The 18,147-nt window shown below is 45.3% G+C and overlaps 1 protein-coding gene across 1 annotated transcript in view; it reads right to left on the reverse strand.

Moving 5' to 3' along the window:
- LOC135523745 (growth arrest-specific protein 7-like) overlaps nucleotides 1-18,147 on the reverse strand; it is a 49,277-nt gene that overhangs the window by 2,461 nt on the left and 28,669 nt on the right. The window contains exons 3-11 of the mRNA XM_064950617.1: nucleotides 15,136-15,210; nucleotides 14,346-14,434; nucleotides 13,042-13,095; nucleotides 11,647-11,736; nucleotides 9,761-9,876; nucleotides 9,413-9,487; nucleotides 3,088-3,166; nucleotides 1,932-2,060; nucleotides 962-1,085 (exon numbers count right to left, since the gene is read on the reverse strand). Coding sequence (XP_064806689.1) covers nucleotides 962-1,085; nucleotides 1,932-2,060; nucleotides 3,088-3,166; nucleotides 9,413-9,487; nucleotides 9,761-9,876; nucleotides 11,647-11,736; nucleotides 13,042-13,095; nucleotides 14,346-14,434; nucleotides 15,136-15,210 — 831 coding nt within the window. The remainder of the gene's footprint in view (nucleotides 1-961; nucleotides 1,086-1,931; nucleotides 2,061-3,087; nucleotides 3,167-9,412; nucleotides 9,488-9,760; nucleotides 9,877-11,646; nucleotides 11,737-13,041; nucleotides 13,096-14,345; nucleotides 14,435-15,135; nucleotides 15,211-18,147) is intronic.

Raw genomic sequence — 18,147 nt, forward strand, 5'->3', positions numbered from 1 at the left:
CGCAAGCAAAGAGGAGGTGTGAGTGTGTGTGTGCGCATGTGTTAGCAAGTTTGTGCGCGTGTGTGTGTGTGTGTTCATCCACCTCTCACTGTGAGTATCTGGCGAGCCATGATGTGAGTGTATCTGGCGAGCCATGATGTGAGTGTATGGTCCAGCCATGATGTCACTCTCCGGATGAGGTCATCTGTTTATTCTCAACAGTTACTTTTCCAAATCTCTAACCTTAAAACTACATTTTGTCTACAGCATTCTCCCTCCCTCCCTCCCTCCCTCACTGCCAGTAGGTTAGCCTCCAGGGGGAAGCATGGAGAGAGATAACCCACCACACCCATGCCTGTCTACAGGCCTAGAGATGCAATAGACTGTGTTGCTGTTCTCCATGTCGTTCCACAGACCCCCCCCAGTCTCAGTGAAACTGCTGATAAACCGGTGACTCATACACAGTTAAATGTCTACTGTACAGATAGATTAAACCACATGGTTTGCAGTGCCATCTCCATCTGATCGTCAAAAAGGAGGCACTTGAGAGGGATGAGATTAAGCCTCAAGACACCTTCCTGTTTCATTGCCAGCTTCAAGAGCTTTCTTACAGGAACGTTCCTTTCCTTCTGGTTTATAGCTATATATGATAGTCTGCATGTGTACTCGGTCTCCACGGCAACATGCCATTGGACATAACACTGACAGCACAGTCATGACAACTGTTTGTATATTATTTAGAGTGTCTGTTTAGCAAGTCATAAACAACTTTTTTGTTTAAAGTTAGGTGTTAGCTAGCTACATCTAAATCTCACTTGGTCAGATTCGTACTATAAGAACCTGTAATCTGTGCAGATAAAATACTCAGACACTCAGATGAGGACGTCATTAATGACACCCCTATCAGTTATAACAAACATGTGAGTCTTTGACCCCACAGTGACTGATGACCTCTGGTTTGACCTTTGACCTGGACTCTGACCTGCTTGTGTGGACTTCCGCCGGGCCTTCTTGATGTCCTCCTCGATCTTGCTGCTTAGTTTGATCTCCATCTGCTGAGTTTTCACCTCCAGGTCCTTCTGTCTGTCCGCTAGAGCTTTACGGGCCTAGAGAGATATATTAAGATGTTATAAAAGCTGTTATGAACGCTTATAGCTGCTGACTCTTCACCTCCAGGTCCTTCTGTCTGTCCACTAGAGCCTTACAGGCCTAGAGAGATATATTAAGATGTTATAAAAGCTGTTATGAACGCTTATAGCTGCTGACTCTTCACCTTCAGGTCCATCTGTCTGTCCGCTAGAGCTTTACAAGCCTAGAGATGCATTCAGATGTTATAAAGGTTGTCATAACATTGTTATAAGATGTTAAGAAAGCCAATGGGGACATACCGGAGGGTATTTCAGTAGGCCAGGTGTAGGGAACCCTGGTTCTGTAGGGCTGCAGGCACTTCATGTTTTTGATTTAACCAACCTGGAAGACCAGGTGTGTTGAATTTAGCTCAGTTGGACCTCATTGCCTTCTTGGAACAAAATCTTGCAGTACCTGCAGCACTCCAGGGACAGGGTTGCCTACCCTGCAGTAGGCTACTACTTGCTATTAGCCATGCATTATGAATGTCTAAATGGCTGATGGCGAGGGGTTGACAAGTCTATGGTAGGTGAAGGGATCGGTCCAATCCTTATTTATAGAAGCACAAAGAGGTTGTGTGTGTGCGTTGACAGGAAACAGTCCTCTACTTAGGGACAAGCTGTGGAATTTTAATCTCATGTGAGAAGATTCCTGAAATTCTACAGCTGCAAAGTGCAAGGACGGTTATTATTGCGTCAACTTTTGTATAACTAATGTAAGAAGCTCTGCATAAGACCGTCTGCTAAATAACAAAAATGTAAACATAGATTTTTGTGTGTGTGTGTGCGTGTGTTTGTTGCGTCTTGTTACGTCAAGATGCGTACCTTCTCCACGGCTGTGTGCCGTCCGACCAGATGTTTCCGTAGTTCTGCGATGTGATGGTCGAACCGCTTCATGTCCTTCTTAAAGTTATCTCTGAAAGTCAACAGAGGCTTCTCCACCTCACTCTGGAGCTGAACGAGTTCAAAAACAATAAACGCAGAACTCATTGGAGGCAACTGTTAGGAAGGCCTATAATATTACCTGGGGTTTTTCCTGTTTAAGTCATGTGGTTAGTAAAAACAGCTGGCCATGGCCTTTCCTATAATAATGATATATTGTGTTGACAGATGTGTTGTTTTTGTCTACGCCTGTATCTCGTATCCTTAGTGGCTAAGGGACAGCTATTTACAAAAGCCCCTTTTACCCATAAAACGTGCTTATCTGACAGAGCTGTCAATGATTTACAGTCACAAATGTGTCTCTCTAAAAAATAAAAGTAGGTCAATGTAGAGTTTGATTTGTGAGCTGCTTTGATTCTCCTGAAGAGTGTCTGCTTAGGACCAGGAGATTATTTATGGTTGGGAGAAAGACTCCTTCCTACCCATAAACAGTTTATAGAAACTATATGGGCAAATCAGTAAATTACGAAAAGCACAATGCAAGAGGAAACATTATTAAAATTACTGCAGAAACCTGATTGAATAGGACACAGATTTAAGGATAATAAATAGCTATTGAATAGATAGAGGTGCATGAAGAATGTATTCAAATCTGCTCATTTCCCCCCCCCTTTCCTAGATACTCTCTGCTCATACTTTCACTCTTTGCTTCCATCTCTCATACTCCCCCCTAAACCTCAAGCTGTACTAAATACAGCACATCTGTGTGTGCCTGTCTGTCTCCAGAGCATTGAAACATTGACGTTGTTTCCTCCACTCAGTCCAGCTGGGCTCCTGGCTGGAACCTCTCTCTCACACACACACACACACACACACACACAATATCCCCCCCACCCCCACCCTCGCTCCCAGGACAAACCAATCATGTGTATTTCGCAGCAAGGGGCCAGGGAGTTAATAGGCCTCAATTAAGTGTTACAAAACCATGGGACACAATGTTAAATAGACTGTACTGTGAATTGAAGTCACGTGGAAAATAATTCCCAAAATGTGAAGTGGTTTCTTTGTGTAAAGAATGCGGTCCACTGTAATGCAGTACCTTAGAGGAGAACTTGAGGTGAACCTCAGCCTCTTCAGCCAAACTATTCTTCAGCTGCGCCCAGGCTTCCCCTAGAGTACTGAGGAGAGAGATAACACACCTGTCAGACCACAGAGAAACCACACTATCACTGTATGACACTACGTAGTACTAGGAGACAGAGTTTGCAGGGGGGTTGGGGGGGGGGGGGGGTAATAGTAGAAAGAAGGGTAGGGGTGAGAGGACCACATCCTGTAGGAGGTAAGTACCACTCACATCAAGAGTTAAGACCACACAGGCTTTACAGAGCGAGAGAGAAAGTGAGAGAGAGCGAGAGCGAGCGAGAGCGAGCGAGAAAGAGAGCGAAAGAAAGCGAAAGAGAGAGCAGAAAGGGAGGAGTAAGAGAGATCATGAAAGAGGGCGAGGGAATGAAAAGATGAGAAGTGTCAGGGTGGATCCCGCCAAACAGAGAGAGCGATGAGGTTCAACTGAAGGTTCAGTTTAAAAGTTCATAGGCTGCATATAACCCAGCAGGCAGCCCATCTCACAGTCGTGTTTGGTCCTCTGCAAGTTAACTGGCTGGTGAGGATGTATAGACTGAGGATATGAGACACAGCTAAACCCTTTCACGGCTTCTTCATTCTGCAACATTCTGCAACACTTTAATCTCTGTAACATAATGCAGTGTCGGAAAATGTATAATAAGTCTTGGGGCCAGTAACCGAAAGGTTGCGTGATTGAATCCCCGAGCTGACAAGGTAAAAATCTGTCATTCTACCCCTGAACAAGGCAGTTAACCCACTGTTTCCCGGTAGGCTGTCATTGTAAATAAAAATGTGTTAACAACTGACTTGCCTAGTTAATTTAAATAAAATTAACACTGATCATAGCAGAGGGTACTAGACGTTGTTAAAAAGAGAGACACCAGGCTAGAACCTCTTGTCTTCTGAACAGAAATCTTGAGTCCTCCATTCCAAATATTAGTAGAATATTTATCCAAGTTGCCATACAGTGAGCTAGCAGCAGGCCCATACAGCCATGAGGCACTTCTGGGTCTGGAGCAGGTCTTTAGCCTCTTCATCAGGTCACATCAAAGCACCGCTCTGAATGGAAGGCTACATTCCTACAGCATCGGGGTGCTGCTCTCTGCTCTGCCAACTACCAACTGCACTTTAATATACTATATTTTTATATTACCTTTATTTTACTAGGCAAGTCAGTTAAGAACAAATTCTTATTTTCAATGACGGCCTAGGAACAGTGGGTTAACTGCCTGTTCAGGGGCAGAACGACAGATTGGTACCTTGTCAGCTTGGGGTTTCGAACTTGCAACCTTTCGGTTACTAGTCCAACGCTCTAACCACTAGGCTACCCTGTCGCCCCGGGCTACTTTCAGAGCCATCGGAGAAGAAATAGTAGATAAGAGATAGACGATGGATAAGAACAGATACACAAACAAATTGCTAAAAAAAAGGTATTTTTACTTTTATCTGATCTATAAGTCCCACTGAGATGAATACTGTGTTTTGCAAGGGAGGCCTGGCCAAGAAGGTTTCTATACTGGTAGGAGTCTTACAGGCTACTAAAAAGTACACAATGGCACCGATCCACAACGCATTCACAGTTGGTTCCTCATACTCATATCCTTAAGACAGCTGCTTAAAAAGTGTTCATACCCCAGGGAGCATTGGCCAACAACAGTTGAGTCAAACAAATGGACCAGTGTCCACTCCTTTCTAGCCCACTGTAAACACAGCACATGATTGGTAGCGAATCTAGTGACACAAGCTAGTCACATGCTCTCGGGGCTGTGTTACAGCCAGACAAATGGTAAATTCAGGAATAAACAGGCAGTATTTCTGGGCTTGGACGCAGGCAGGGCAGGAGCATAGCAACAAAACAGTGATTGTCCAGGAAGCCAGGCTGACAACAGAGCAGGGTAGAGGGAGAGGAGATAATAACAGTATTGTGTTGCTCTCTCTGGATGTGGTGGGCGTGAGCGGACGGAACTCACTGGCATCGTCTAGATTCTAGAATCTATATGAAACAATTCCACCCCACCCTGCCATTCTATCACAATAACACTGGTGCAGTACAGTAGTGGAGAGAGGCCAACTCGTACAGAGTTGTATAAAACGCAGAGAAGGGGTTTTAGTAGTCCAGCATCATATGTCTTATGCAGGAGAGTGCCGTATCATCTTTGTTTCAGCGTTGACCGTAGGGCAGTATCATAAACATCAGTACATCAAGCCCCTCATGAACTGGTGCAGCATCTCGCTCTCCTCTGCCTCCATTCTCACCCCCTCTTAGAGCCATAAAGAGCCATATCTGGTACAAGTATCTGGCACAGGGCAGTCTCATAACAGTGTGTTTAGAGCACATGTACTGTAGTTCAGTCTGGCAGAGTGGCCAGACTCATTATGTCTGTGTCGTAAATGTGGTATGCAGACGTTCTTTTACAGCCTTCCCTCCCCCTCAGCCTAGCCCAGGACCCTCGCCATACAGCCGGCCATTCCCCCCCAGCCTAGCCCAGGACCCTCGCCATACAGCCGGCCATTCCCCCCCAGCCTAGCCCAGGACCCTCGCCGGCCATTCCCCCCCAGCCTAGCCCAGGACCCTCGCCATACAGCCGGCCATTCCCCCCAGCCTAGCCCAGGACCCTCGCCATACAGCCGGCCATTCCCCCAGCCTAGCCCAGGACCCTCACCATACAGCCGGCCATTCCCCCCAGCCTAGCCCAGGACCCTCGCCATACAGCCGGCCATTCCCCCAGCCTAGCCCAGGACCCTCGCCATACAGCCGGCCATTCCCCCTCAGCCTAGCCCAGGACCCTCGCCATACAGCCGGCCATTCCCCCTCAGCCTAGCCCAGGACCCTCGCCGGCCATTCCCCCCCAGCCTAGCCCAGGACCCTCGCCATACAGCCGGCCATTCCCCCCCAGCCTAGCCCTGGACCCTCGCCATACAGCCGGCCATTCCCCCCCAGCCTAGCCCAGGACCCTCGCCATACAGCTGGCCATTCTCCCCCAGCCTAGCCCAGGACCCTCGCCATACAGCCGGCCATTCCCCCTCAGCCTAGCCCTGGACCCTCGCCATACAGCCGGCCATTCCCCCTCAGCCTAGCCCAGGACCCTCGCCATACAGCCGGCCATTCCCCCCCAGCCTAGCCCAGGACCCTCGCCGGCCATTCCCCCCAGCCTAGCCCAGGACCCTCGCCATACAGCCGGCCATTCCCCCCCAGCCTAGCCCTGGACCCTCGCCATACAGCCGGCCATTCCCCCCCAGCCTAGCCCAGGACCCTCGCCATACAGCTGGCCATTCTCCCCCAGCCTAGCCCAGGACCCTCGCCATACAGCCGGCCATTCCCCCTCAGCCTAGCCCTGGACCCTCGCCATACAGCCGGCCATTCCCCCTCAGCCTAGCCCAGGACCCTCGCCATACAGCCGGCCATTCCCCCCAGCCTAGCCCAGGACCCTCGCCATACAGCCGGCCATTCCCCCTCAGCCTAGCCCAGGACCCTCAGGAAACCATTTACCAGGAGAGTACCAGACAAAGGGGTGCTCACAGTGAGAGGTTATCCTATTGTGCCAGACTGAAAAGGGGTCGCCCTTCTCTCTCTTTCTGTGTGACCCCGCCACCTGTCTCTTAATCAATCCCCCCCATCTATCTATACCTCCCTCCTCTCATACAGTGCCTTCAGAAAGTATTCAGACCCCTGGACTTTTTCCACATTTTGTTAGATAAAAAAAGGCAACCTACACACACAACACCCCATAATGGACAAACCAAAAACATGTTTTTAGAAATGTTGCTAATTTATTACAAATAAACTGAAATATCACATTTACATAAGTTTTCAGACCATCTGCTCAGTACTTTCTTGAAGCACCTTTAGAGGCGACTATAGCCTTGAGTTTTCTTGGCAAGCTACAAGCTTGGCACACCTGTATTTGAGAAGTTTCTCCCATTCTTCTCTGCAGATCCTCTCAAGCTGTGTCAGGCTGGATGGGGAACGTCGCTGCACAGTTAATTTCAGGTCTCTCCTGAGATGTTCGATCAGTTCAAGTCTGGGCTATGGCTGGGCCACTCAAGGACATTCAGAGTCTTGTCCCAAAGCCACTCCTGCGTTGTCTTGGCTGTGTGCTAAGGGTTATTGTCTTGTTGGAAGGTGAACCTTCACCCCAGTCTGAGGTCCTAAGCACTCTGGAGCAGGTTTTCATCAACCATGTGTAAGTGACAAATAAAATTTGATTTGATTTGATTTGATCAAGGATCTCGCTGTACTTTGCTCTTTTAATCTTTCCCTCGATCCTGAGTAGTCTCCCAGTCCCTGCCGCTGAAAAACCCCACAGCATGATGCTGCCACCACCATGCTTCACCGTAGGGATGGTGCCAGGTTTCCTCCAGGCGTGATGCTTGACATTCAGGCCCAAGAGTTCAATCTTGGTTTCATCAGACCAGAGAATCTTGTTTCTCATGGTCTGAGAGTCTTTAGGTGTGTTTTGCCAAACTACAGGCTGTCATGTGCCTTTTTCTGAAGAGTGGCCACTCTACCATAAGGCCTGATTGGTGGAGTGCTGCAGTGATGGTTGTCCTTCTGGAAGGTTCTCCCCATCTTCGCAGAGGAACTCTAGAGCTGTGTCAGAGTGACCATCAGGTTCTTGGTCACCTCCCTGACCAAGGCCCTTCTCCCCCGATTGCTCAGGTGGCCGGGCGGCCAGCTCTAGAAAGAGTCTTGGTGGTTCCAAACTTCTTCCATTTAAGAATGATGGAGGCCATTGTCTTCTTGGGGCCCTTCAATGCTGCAGAAATGTTTTGGTACCCTTTCCTAGATCTGTGCCTCAACACAATCCTGTCTCGGAGCTCTACAGACAATTCCGTTGACTTCGTGGCTTGGTTTTTGCTCTGACATGCACTGTCAACTGTGGGACCTTATAAAGACACGTGTGTGCTTTTCCAAATCATGTCCAATCAATTGAATTTACCACAGGTGGACTCCAATCAGGGATGTCCAAGGATGTTCATTGGAAACAGGATGCCCCTAAGCTCAATTTTGAGTCTCATAGCAAAGGGACTGAATACTTATAATAACCATACTTACATTTAAAAAAAAATAGAAATTAGCAAAAATGTCTAAAAATCACTGTCATTATGGGGCATTTTGTGTAAATTGCTGAGGACTTTAAAAAATATATAATCAATACTAGAATAAGGCTGTAACGTAACAAAATGTGGAGTCAAGGGGTCTGAATACTTTCCGAAGGCACTGTATGTAATGGTTTAAAGGCTCAGTCTGATGGGCTCTGGAGGGTCTGGATCAAAAGGAAGTTGTAGCGATTTACAGGACGACCATACTTCCTGTTTCACTGATTCTACTGACTGGCTGGGCCTCCATGCAGTCTCACCAATGAGTCTGGCCTGATATGGTTCAATACCACCCTAATGGGAGAGGAACCACAGTACCCTGCTGTCCAGTCCAACAAACACAGTGTTCCTGCTCTTTGCTATACGATTGTTTTATCATCAGAAAGTCTCCATCTTTGACTAAAATGTACAATCATCAAATCCTTTCAGAGCTACAGGAGTTGGCTAGGAGTTGGAAAAGAATGTGCATGATCTGTGAAATAACCTTTGACATGGAATCGTTCAAAATGTTGACGCGGAGCGATTTTCTTGTATTGTGCCATATCTTCCTAAACGTCAGTGAGCACGAGCACAGTGTGTGAGTGAGGCGACAGCCATTCCAGCTGTGACTCATACACTGAGTATACCAAACATTAAGAACACCTTCCTAACATTGAGTTGCACCCCCCTTTTGCACTCAGAACAGCCTCAATTCGTCGGGGCAAGGACTCTACAAAATGACAAAAGCGTTCCACATGGATTCTGTGTCATTTTGGCTCCAATGCTTCCCACAGTTGTGTCAAGTTGTCTCGATGTCCTTTGGGTGGTGGACCATTTTTGATACACATGGGAAACTTGGAAAAACCCAGCAGCGGTGCAGTTCTTGAACCAAACCAGTGAGCCTCGCACCTACTAACATACCCCGTTCAAAGGCACTTAGATATTTTGTCTTTCCCATTCACCCTCTGAATGGAGCCCATACACAATCCATGTCTCTATTGTCTCAAGGCTTAAAAAGCATTCTTTAACCTATCTCCTCCCCTTAATCTACACTGATTGAAGTGGTTTTCACAAGTGACATCAATAAGGGATCATAACATACACCTGGTGAGTTTATATCATGGAAAAAAACAGGTGTTCTTATTGTTTTGCATACTCAGTGTACATGCAGGTTCCTCTTTATTAAGGAACCACCACAGGAAGTGATGCCACTGCTCACTCACCCTTCCTCCTGTCCTGCAAGGGGAATCTGTGACAGCTTGGAGAGGTTCTTGGCATACTCTTCTTCTATCTTTATTCTGAAACAGGGAAGGAGAAAACATTGTTACAGTACCACAGAATTGCAACATATAGCAAGTCATTTTTCCTCTTTTGCACAAAGTGGAAAAGTACGCATCTGTGCAAAAATAAAATAATGTTTTTCAAGAAATGATATTTTCCATTGCATGGTTTTCATGGCAACACGTGTCAAACATGAAAATGCTCAAGATTAAAAAGGAGTCGTGAAACATTGGTCTGACCAGGAGCGTTGACAAATCAGCTGAGATAATGATATTCGATTTTGTTGTTACCTTTCTCGTATAAACTCGGCCATCTCTTTCTGCATCTGTTTCCCCTTCAGCTGTTTCTGCAGCAAGACCTCAAACCCTGAGATAGAGCTTGTCCCCTGTGGGTCCTTCTTATCCTCCTACACAACAACAACAACAACAACAGAAATACACACCACTGTATAACAACATCTAGTGTAACATACTGTAAATCAACAAACAATCCACAAATAATATGACCATTATTGTAAATTAATTCACTGCTGGGTTGTATAGTATAGTGATATTGTATTGTACTTTATTGCATGGTATACATTCATACAGTTATTCATTTTATTGTATTGCTGGGAAAATACCAGGCAATATTTACTGCAGCACTATAATCCATTCTACAGCACCACAGCCAGTGTTCTAGAAAGTCTACAATTCACACACAGCAGGGGAGTACTAAATACTTGGCAACCTGTTTTAATCTGATCCTCCGTGTCTCAGTAAAATCCGTCACTCTCAGTGTACGGTATCCACTCTTTCTTTACGAGCGTCTTCTGCTGTTGTCACCTCAAAGAGTAACGTTAGCCCAGTCTGACTAACATTAGCGGAGTGTCGAAACCTGAGAACACACCTTGGTGGTAATTACGTTTCAGCCGTGGGAGAAAGGAAAGCAGGGCCAATCAGATGCATGGAGTCGCTCTCACTACGTCTTGTGTCATTCTACTACAGCTCTGCAGCCTTACTCTGACGAATCTGTAAAGTGCCCTGTGTCTAAGTGTTTATTGCACGGCTGTTTATGTGGAAGAGCTGTGGACTGCAGTCTTAGGCACGGCAGCACAACACCCGTCCTTGAAGGCTGCAGTGTCTGAATGTTTTTGTTAGATTTTTTATTCTTGCCCGTACAATTAGGGCAGTAATGTTGTGATTATTCATACCAAGGAGACATGAAAACCAGCAGAACTGTGGTCCTCGAGGACTATGTCGTGTAGTGCAGTGTATTGTAGAGTTGTGTCATGTAGTGTATTGTAGAGTTGTGTAATGTAGTGTATCGCAGTGTATTGTAGAGTTGTGTAATGTAGTGTTGTGTATCGCAGTGTAGCGCTGTGTATCGCAGTGTATTGTACAGTTGTGTAGTGTATCGCAGTGTAGTGCTGTGTATCGCAGTGTATTGTAGAGTATCGCAGTGTTGTGTAATGTAATGTTGTGTAGTGTAGTGTAGTATTGTAGAGTTGTGTAATGTATCGCAGTGGTGTGTAGTATAATGTAGTGTTGAGTACCGCAGTGTAAACTAGTGTTGTGTAGAGTTGTGTAGTGGTGTAGTGTAGAGTAGTGCTGTGTAGAGTAGTGCTGTGTAGAGTTGTGTAGTGGTGTAGTGCATTGTAGTGCTGTGTAGAGTAGTGCTGTGTAGAGTAGTGCTGTGTAGAGTAGTGCTGTGTAGAGTAGTGCTGTGTAGAGTAGTGCTGTGTAGAGTAGTGCTGTGTAGAGTAGTGCTGTGTAGAGTAGTGCTGTGTAGAGTAGTGCTGTGTAGAGTAGAGTATCGTACACTCTTTGAAAAAAGGGTTCCAAAACGGTTCTTCAGCTGTCCCCATAGGAGAACACTTTTTGGTTTCATGTAAACTGTCTGTTGAAAGGGTTTTACATGAAACCTAAGGGTACTACCTGGAACCAAAACATTTTCTTCAAAGGGTTCTCCTATGGGGACAGCTGAAGAACCGTTTAAGGTTCTAGATAAACTTTTTTTCTAAAAGTGTAGTGTTGTGCATTGCTGTGTGTAAAGTAGAGTAGTGGAGTGGAGTGTAGTGTAAAGTAGTATAGAGTAGAGTATTGTAGAGTAGAGTAGTGTAAAGTAGAGTAGCGTAGCGTAAAGTAGTGTAGAGTAGTTTAATATGACTGTGTGGTGTGGCCAGTCTGTCTCTTACCCAGAAGTAGTCACAGTAGCTCCACTCATCTGGCTTCAGCAGCTGCTGCTCAGGCATACTCATGGGGAGGGGGAACGTTACACAGTTAATCTGGAAGAGAGAGCAAGAGAGAGCGAGAGAGAGAGAGAGAGAGAGAGAGAGAGACACACACACACACACAGGAAGAGAGGGGGGGGTATGGAGAAAGAGAGAAAGGGTGAGAGAAAGGAGATACATTTTTCCATTGTGCATCATATTTTATTTTAATAAATTAGACTTGGTATGCATGGCTCTGAGGAGTCTAAGCCATGAGATTGAGATTAGCAATAATGCAGGATGTGGAGCTGCACACACATCCACACTGCACATCCAAACTGTCCAACTCTGCTGATGCTACTATTCAAGGTGCTCTGCCACTGTTGCTCTGGCAACACTTCACCTCCTCAGTTCATCTTGACTTCATATCGCTCCTTGAATTTGTCAACTCTTTTTTATTTCTAGACTTCATGAATAATGCTCCATGAAAACACAGAAACTGTCAACCTTGTCGTGTCACCAGCATTTATCATTGAACAGTCCTGACAGTGTGTTATAATTCTCTTTCTCCTCTAGATGTTAAATCTGTTGGTTGAGCGACTATCTCTTCTCTTGCTGCTGCACAGGGCCTGAGCGTTGTGTATTATAGTCGCTCTCCACACACACACACACACACACAGAGTGCTAACAGCAGGTCTCCTGTGTGGTCATCAGTTCCAACTGTTAGCACACAGAGCGGGACTGTTGTCTCCCCTCACATTTCCTTTCATTACCTCCAGCAGCAAAACAACTCCGCCTCGGGGTGCTGGAGGTGTGTGCGCATGCGTGTGTGGATCCACTGCTGAGCATGTGAAACTGCAAGTGGAAATGGTATGACAATGAAGACGGTCCTCTTTCCACTATTCCCGTCTTGATGAAAAGTTCACACAAAGCAGCTAAAACATCTGGCTTCCACCACTTTCTAATGAGCCTTTAAGTGACCTTAGTTGACCTCTATCAACCACTCCCTTAACCCCTGACTTATTAGCTGAAGACTAAATCAGCACTGTCTGCCAATTCTCCCTCTCAAACATCCTCCAATCAATAGCATTGTCCTGGTTGCTATGGGAACAGGTTGAGTTCCCTCCACTGCAACCCCTGTGCACTCCTTCACCTCTGCTCAGGTCTCAGTGTTTCCAGAATTTCTACAACTGTTTTACAAATTCAAAATGTCAATATTCAATTCTGTTCGACGCTGGCATCTAAATCACGTCCTCGGTCTCAATAGTCCCTAACATCATCAGTTGGATTTTGTAACTTTGTATTGCCCATGCGTGTTGGGGTCCGTGTTAAGGTTTGTGTTAGGGTTGGGTCTGGGATTGTTTTAGTAGTGGTACTCACTGTGATGGTAGTCTCTTTGCTCTGTCTCCTGGTGGGTGATGTAGGACCTGGATTCTGTTGAGGGAGACAGGATGCTCCGTCAAAACCTTCCTCTGTGTCCGACATGGTCTCTGGCTAACACACACACACTCACACACATTGGAGCTGCTGAAGCTCTCTGGGACTGACTGTCTGTGTGCTGCCTCCGCTCTGGCTACTGTGTGTGTGTGTGTGTGTGTGTGGTGCAGTGCTGAGTAGGGGGGCATGTCTGCAGCGCAGAGCAAATCGCGATTGGATATGTGTGTGTGTGTGTGAACGCACTCCCGCTCAGACTATGTCATCACATGAGCAATATGAGTGTGTATGCACATGAGTGTGTATGCACATGAGTGTGTATGCACATGAGTGTGTATGCGTGTGTGCGTGCGCGGAGCGAAACAGAGAAAAAGAGTGGGCGTAATGAGATGGAGGGGGTAGACGTAGATTTAAAAAAAGGGAGAGACAGAAAATGAGAGGGAGAGAAAGAATGAAAGAGAGTGCACATCCCCCACTGTCCATACCATGACCACTGAAGCAAGACACAGGGCTGACGAGAAGAAGGGAAGGAGAGGAGGAGGGGAGGGGAGGGGGTTTATTGACAAAGTACAGAATGCTCCACACCTCCTTTCCCAACGAGAAAAATAGAAAGGAGGAGTTAAAGGAGGAGCTAAATGAGAAGTTAAAGGAGGAGCTAAATGAGAAGTTAAAGGAGGAGCTAAATGAGGAGGATGAGAAGATGGGTAGTGGTGTGGTGTATCTGGATGGTGTGTGACTGAGTGTGTGTGTGTGTCTGAACAACGATGAGTGCTCTCCTAATTATGATCTGAGGATAAGATAATGAAAGGAATCAGGATGGAGAAACTGCTCTCCTTTCCAGGGGTAATGAGTATCATTATCTCATTTCATGATGACGGGGTTGTGTGTGTGTGTGTGTGCACATCTTTGCCTCTGTGTCTTTGCGTGTGCGTAAGGAGGTTGGGTAACCATGTCCCCAGTAACCATGGCATTACTGTACATAGGAGAAATCTGATGTTTGACGCTACTAATGTACTGTACCTCTAACAACAGGGATACATTGGCATAGCTTCTACTAAACGCTCCTAAATGCTTTCGTTGACTGGCTACCACTGTGGTGTGGTGGTGGCTGTTGGTGGTCTAATATGAAGAAACAGAAATGGGCTATCTTCTGTGTAAACATAAGCATAGTTCGTGGGGTTCATGGGGAAGCCCTTAACTGGAGTAACGAGAGAAGGAGAGGAGGAGGAAGAGGAGGACACCAGTTTTACCTGTGGTTCGGAACTGGGCTTTTTGACCAGACTGATGTGGGGGTGTTCATTCTGATGCAACGTACCGCCACTGGAGTGAAACCCGTTCACTGTGGAGGGAGAGAGGGAGAGAGATGGAGAGAGAGAGGGGCGGGGTAGCAAGAAAGAGAATTTAATTTGTAACACAGCCTGCGGAGGAGGAATAATGGGTGTTTGCCTCCTATGAGTTGTCTGTATAGCTGAGCCGGGGGTAAATTAACTTATCTTTGTGACTCAAACAAAGCGATCAGAGAATCGCTTCTTCTTTGTTAAAATGTCTTTATCAGGGCGGTTACTGGAAACCAGAGACCGAGCACCTCACCAAACTCAGCTCTGAGTCCAGACCGCCTGGGTTGTCCTCTGGTACACAGGCAAGGAAAAGTTGCTATTATTTGGGAGAGTTGCTCTGCATGCGTGCATTGTTTGCACATGTTCAGTTGAAGGTGTGTTTGAGTGATCATGCGGCATGCGAGACTACATGTGTGTGTGTGTGTGTTGGAGAGAATTATTATGTAGTCTAGACGAGATACCCCACTGTGTCTAGTGATCAGCCTGAGCAAACAAACGTGAGTTGAGACGACTCCAGATCAAATTAGCCACAGGAATTGTGTGTGTGTGTGTGTGTGTGTGTGTGTGTGTGTGGTCAGAGGCCTCTGGTATTTTCTGTGCGCTGCCACACAGCGGTAGGCCTATGTTCAGCCCTCACAACACTGGCAAAAGGAGGAAAAGTGAGAGAAAGAGAGTGAGTCAAGGACAGAGATGGCGTCAGTACCTGTAGGTAGTGAGGTGTGTTTCAGAGGGGTGTTGGGGGTCCCAGGTACACTGAAAGGTCTCTCCCACGTCGTCTCTGGGACCAGACAGGAACATGAAAGACTATTTAACTTTGTGTGGTCAGAAATACATGGAAATTGAGAGACATACTAGAATATCTCTACCCTGGATTTCATCGCAGGTCCAAGATGAAACAAAAATGTGTTCTTGATGATTATGTTGACGGGTCGTTCTTGAATTGCAGTGGCAACTTCATTTTTCTAGGTGTGTTTTTATGTAAATGTATTGGGTACATCTTCCCATTCTAAAATCAATGAATATGGCAGCTTAACGACTTTAAATCATGTTGACCATTATCATAACATTGTGTCACCAATCGGAGTACTAACACAAAGACACATTTTCGGCCCATTAGGATTTTCTGAAAAGTAGGCCAAATGCTCAAATCTAACGTCATTAATCCTTGAAAAATGATTTACCAAAAAGTCAAATGATTAATCATTTTGCTCACTATGTAATTCCCCTTAATGTAAATTGAGTAACACCAAGTGACACTTTGGATTTGGATACCAAATTATCAAAACGAATCCTCAATTACCTAATATCTGTATTTCATATAGAAGCCTCCCCCAATAACAGTTTGCCACTGGAGGGAATGTTCAAGGTCTTTGCAATAAGTGATTTTCAGGCAGTAATACTGAGGACAAAACTTAAGGACACATTTTTTTTGGGGGGGGGGGGACGATATTTTAACAGCCTTCTTTGGTTTCATTGATCTATAGAATATATCAAAAAAAAATGTTTACTTTCTAGCATTCATGAGAATAGATACAGTTGAAGTCGGAAGTTTACAGACAGGTTGAAGTCATTCAACTCGCTTTTCATCTGCTCCACAAATGTCTTGTTAACAAACTATAGTTTTGGCAGGTCGGTTAGGACATCTACTTTCTGCATGACAAGTAATTTTTCCAACAATTGTTTACAGACAGATTATTTCACTGTATCACAATTCCAGTGGGTCAGAGGTTTACATTCACTAAGTTGACTGTGCCTTTAAACAGCTCGGAGAATTCCAAACAATGTCATGGCTTTGGAAGCTTCTGATTGGCTAATTGACATCATTTGAGTCAATTGGAGCTGTACCTGTGGATGTATTTCAAGGCCTACCTTCAAACTCAGTGCCTCTTCGCTTGACATCATTGGAACATCTAAAGATCTAACCCAATGTCAGGGATTGTGAAAAACTGAGTTTAAATGTATTTGGCTAAGGTGTATGTAAACGTCCGACTTCAACTGTAGTTATCTAAATCCCCAAAACATGTCACTACAACTCTACTGGGTCACTGCTGGGACAAGACAATTTGCTTACCCTAAGTAAGTTAAACAACGCATAAAACAAAGTTGTGCAGTATAAATCACTTGCATTCCTTTTCATCATTGAGAAACTATTCAATATAAAGAAGAACATGTACGACGTGTAGCTAGCTGTCATTTGAAAGTGTTTTTCATGGTTGCGAAGGTGAGGAAAGCACAGTTTGTCCAATCCAACTAAACAGTTGTCAGACTGACTGACAACTTCCCAAAGCAATATAAGAATGTGAGCCAGATTCACTAAGTGTTTGCACCTGTGAGCAGAGCACCGCACCTGCTATTTTCATACGGATAATAAAAGACACCGCTTCATCTTCAACTCCCTGTGTTAAAAATAACAGGTGCAACCTTTCAGTGAATCCAATATGGATGTTTAACTTCACCAAGACTCGCTGCCTCACTCATTCAACTCATGCGTCCCCATTTTACTCTCGCCGGAGCAGGCAAGAACAAGAGAGAGCGAAAGAAAAGAGGATAAGAAGCATGACTGACACAGAACCTGATAGACAGAGAGAAAATCTGTGATTCACTTAACTCCAATATCCAAATTCACAATACAAATTTGATCTCAATTACCCCTTAGTGTCACCAGGGAGAGAATAGTCGTTGAGACTAACAAGCTTTTATTTATTTTGTGTCTTTGGCTAGCACTCAGCTTGTCTGCCTGTACTAAGCAGAGACTTGAGCCAAAATCATCAGTTCCGATGACACACATGGATAGAGAGAGAGGGAGCGCGAGACGGAGACGGAAACAGAGAAAGGTGAGAGATTTGGCAGACAGACTCCTAGGAGGAGAGAGTCTTTCCCTTCCGATACGATGTATAACACTGTCACAACACAGTCACAACGGTTCATTAAAAAGGTGCCTTCTGCCTCCATTTCTCTCTGTTAGCTTGACAAAGGAAATCGATCTGATGGGAGGAATCAGATATTAATGGAGAGACATACAGTATAATTAGGTTAGCTCTGGGGAATTGTATGTCACTGTATCCTTCTCTCAGGAGCTACAGCAGTAGCAATAAAATCCTGAGACGGGACAAGTCTCTCTAAGTGTCATTACGCTATACTAATGATACATCACGATAGGATTCAATCAAATCTCGACTACACTCTCTATAATTGTCATTGTGCTATAAAATACATCAAAAGAATAACACAATCAAATCTCGACTGCAATCTGGGAACAGGTATTCTAGTATCATTATTAAAGATGGAATGCGCAGTACGGGAAACAGCGCCACTGTAAGCCCCACTGCCGCGATTATTGTTTTTGTTATGTTGATGAAACGGAGTTGAGGAGCGTCACGCAACGTGATAAAACACATTTGCTGTATATATTCTGCTGCTCTATAGCACGTGCAATGATGTCAGAGGGAGAAAAAAAACAGTGTTCGTTGTTTGCAGTAACTTCTTTGTTGTTGTAACGTCACAAACCGATGCAGCTACTTCAAGAGACATTGACATGTCAAATTAGCATGAGTATAGTGTGTCAATGAGCGAAGTTAAATACGGGTTTACGTTATATTTACAGTACCAGTCGAAAGTTTTAGACCCTTGAATGAGTAGGTGTTCTTTCTTTCTTTTTACGATTTTCTACAGTGCCTTGCGAAAGTATTCGGCCCCCTTGAACTTTGCGACCTTT

The sequence above is a fragment of the Oncorhynchus masou genome, chromosome 31 (genome assembly GCF_036934945.1).
Source record: "Oncorhynchus masou masou isolate Uvic2021 chromosome 31, UVic_Omas_1.1, whole genome shotgun sequence".
Taxonomy (NCBI): domain Eukaryota; kingdom Metazoa; phylum Chordata; class Actinopteri; order Salmoniformes; family Salmonidae; genus Oncorhynchus; species Oncorhynchus masou.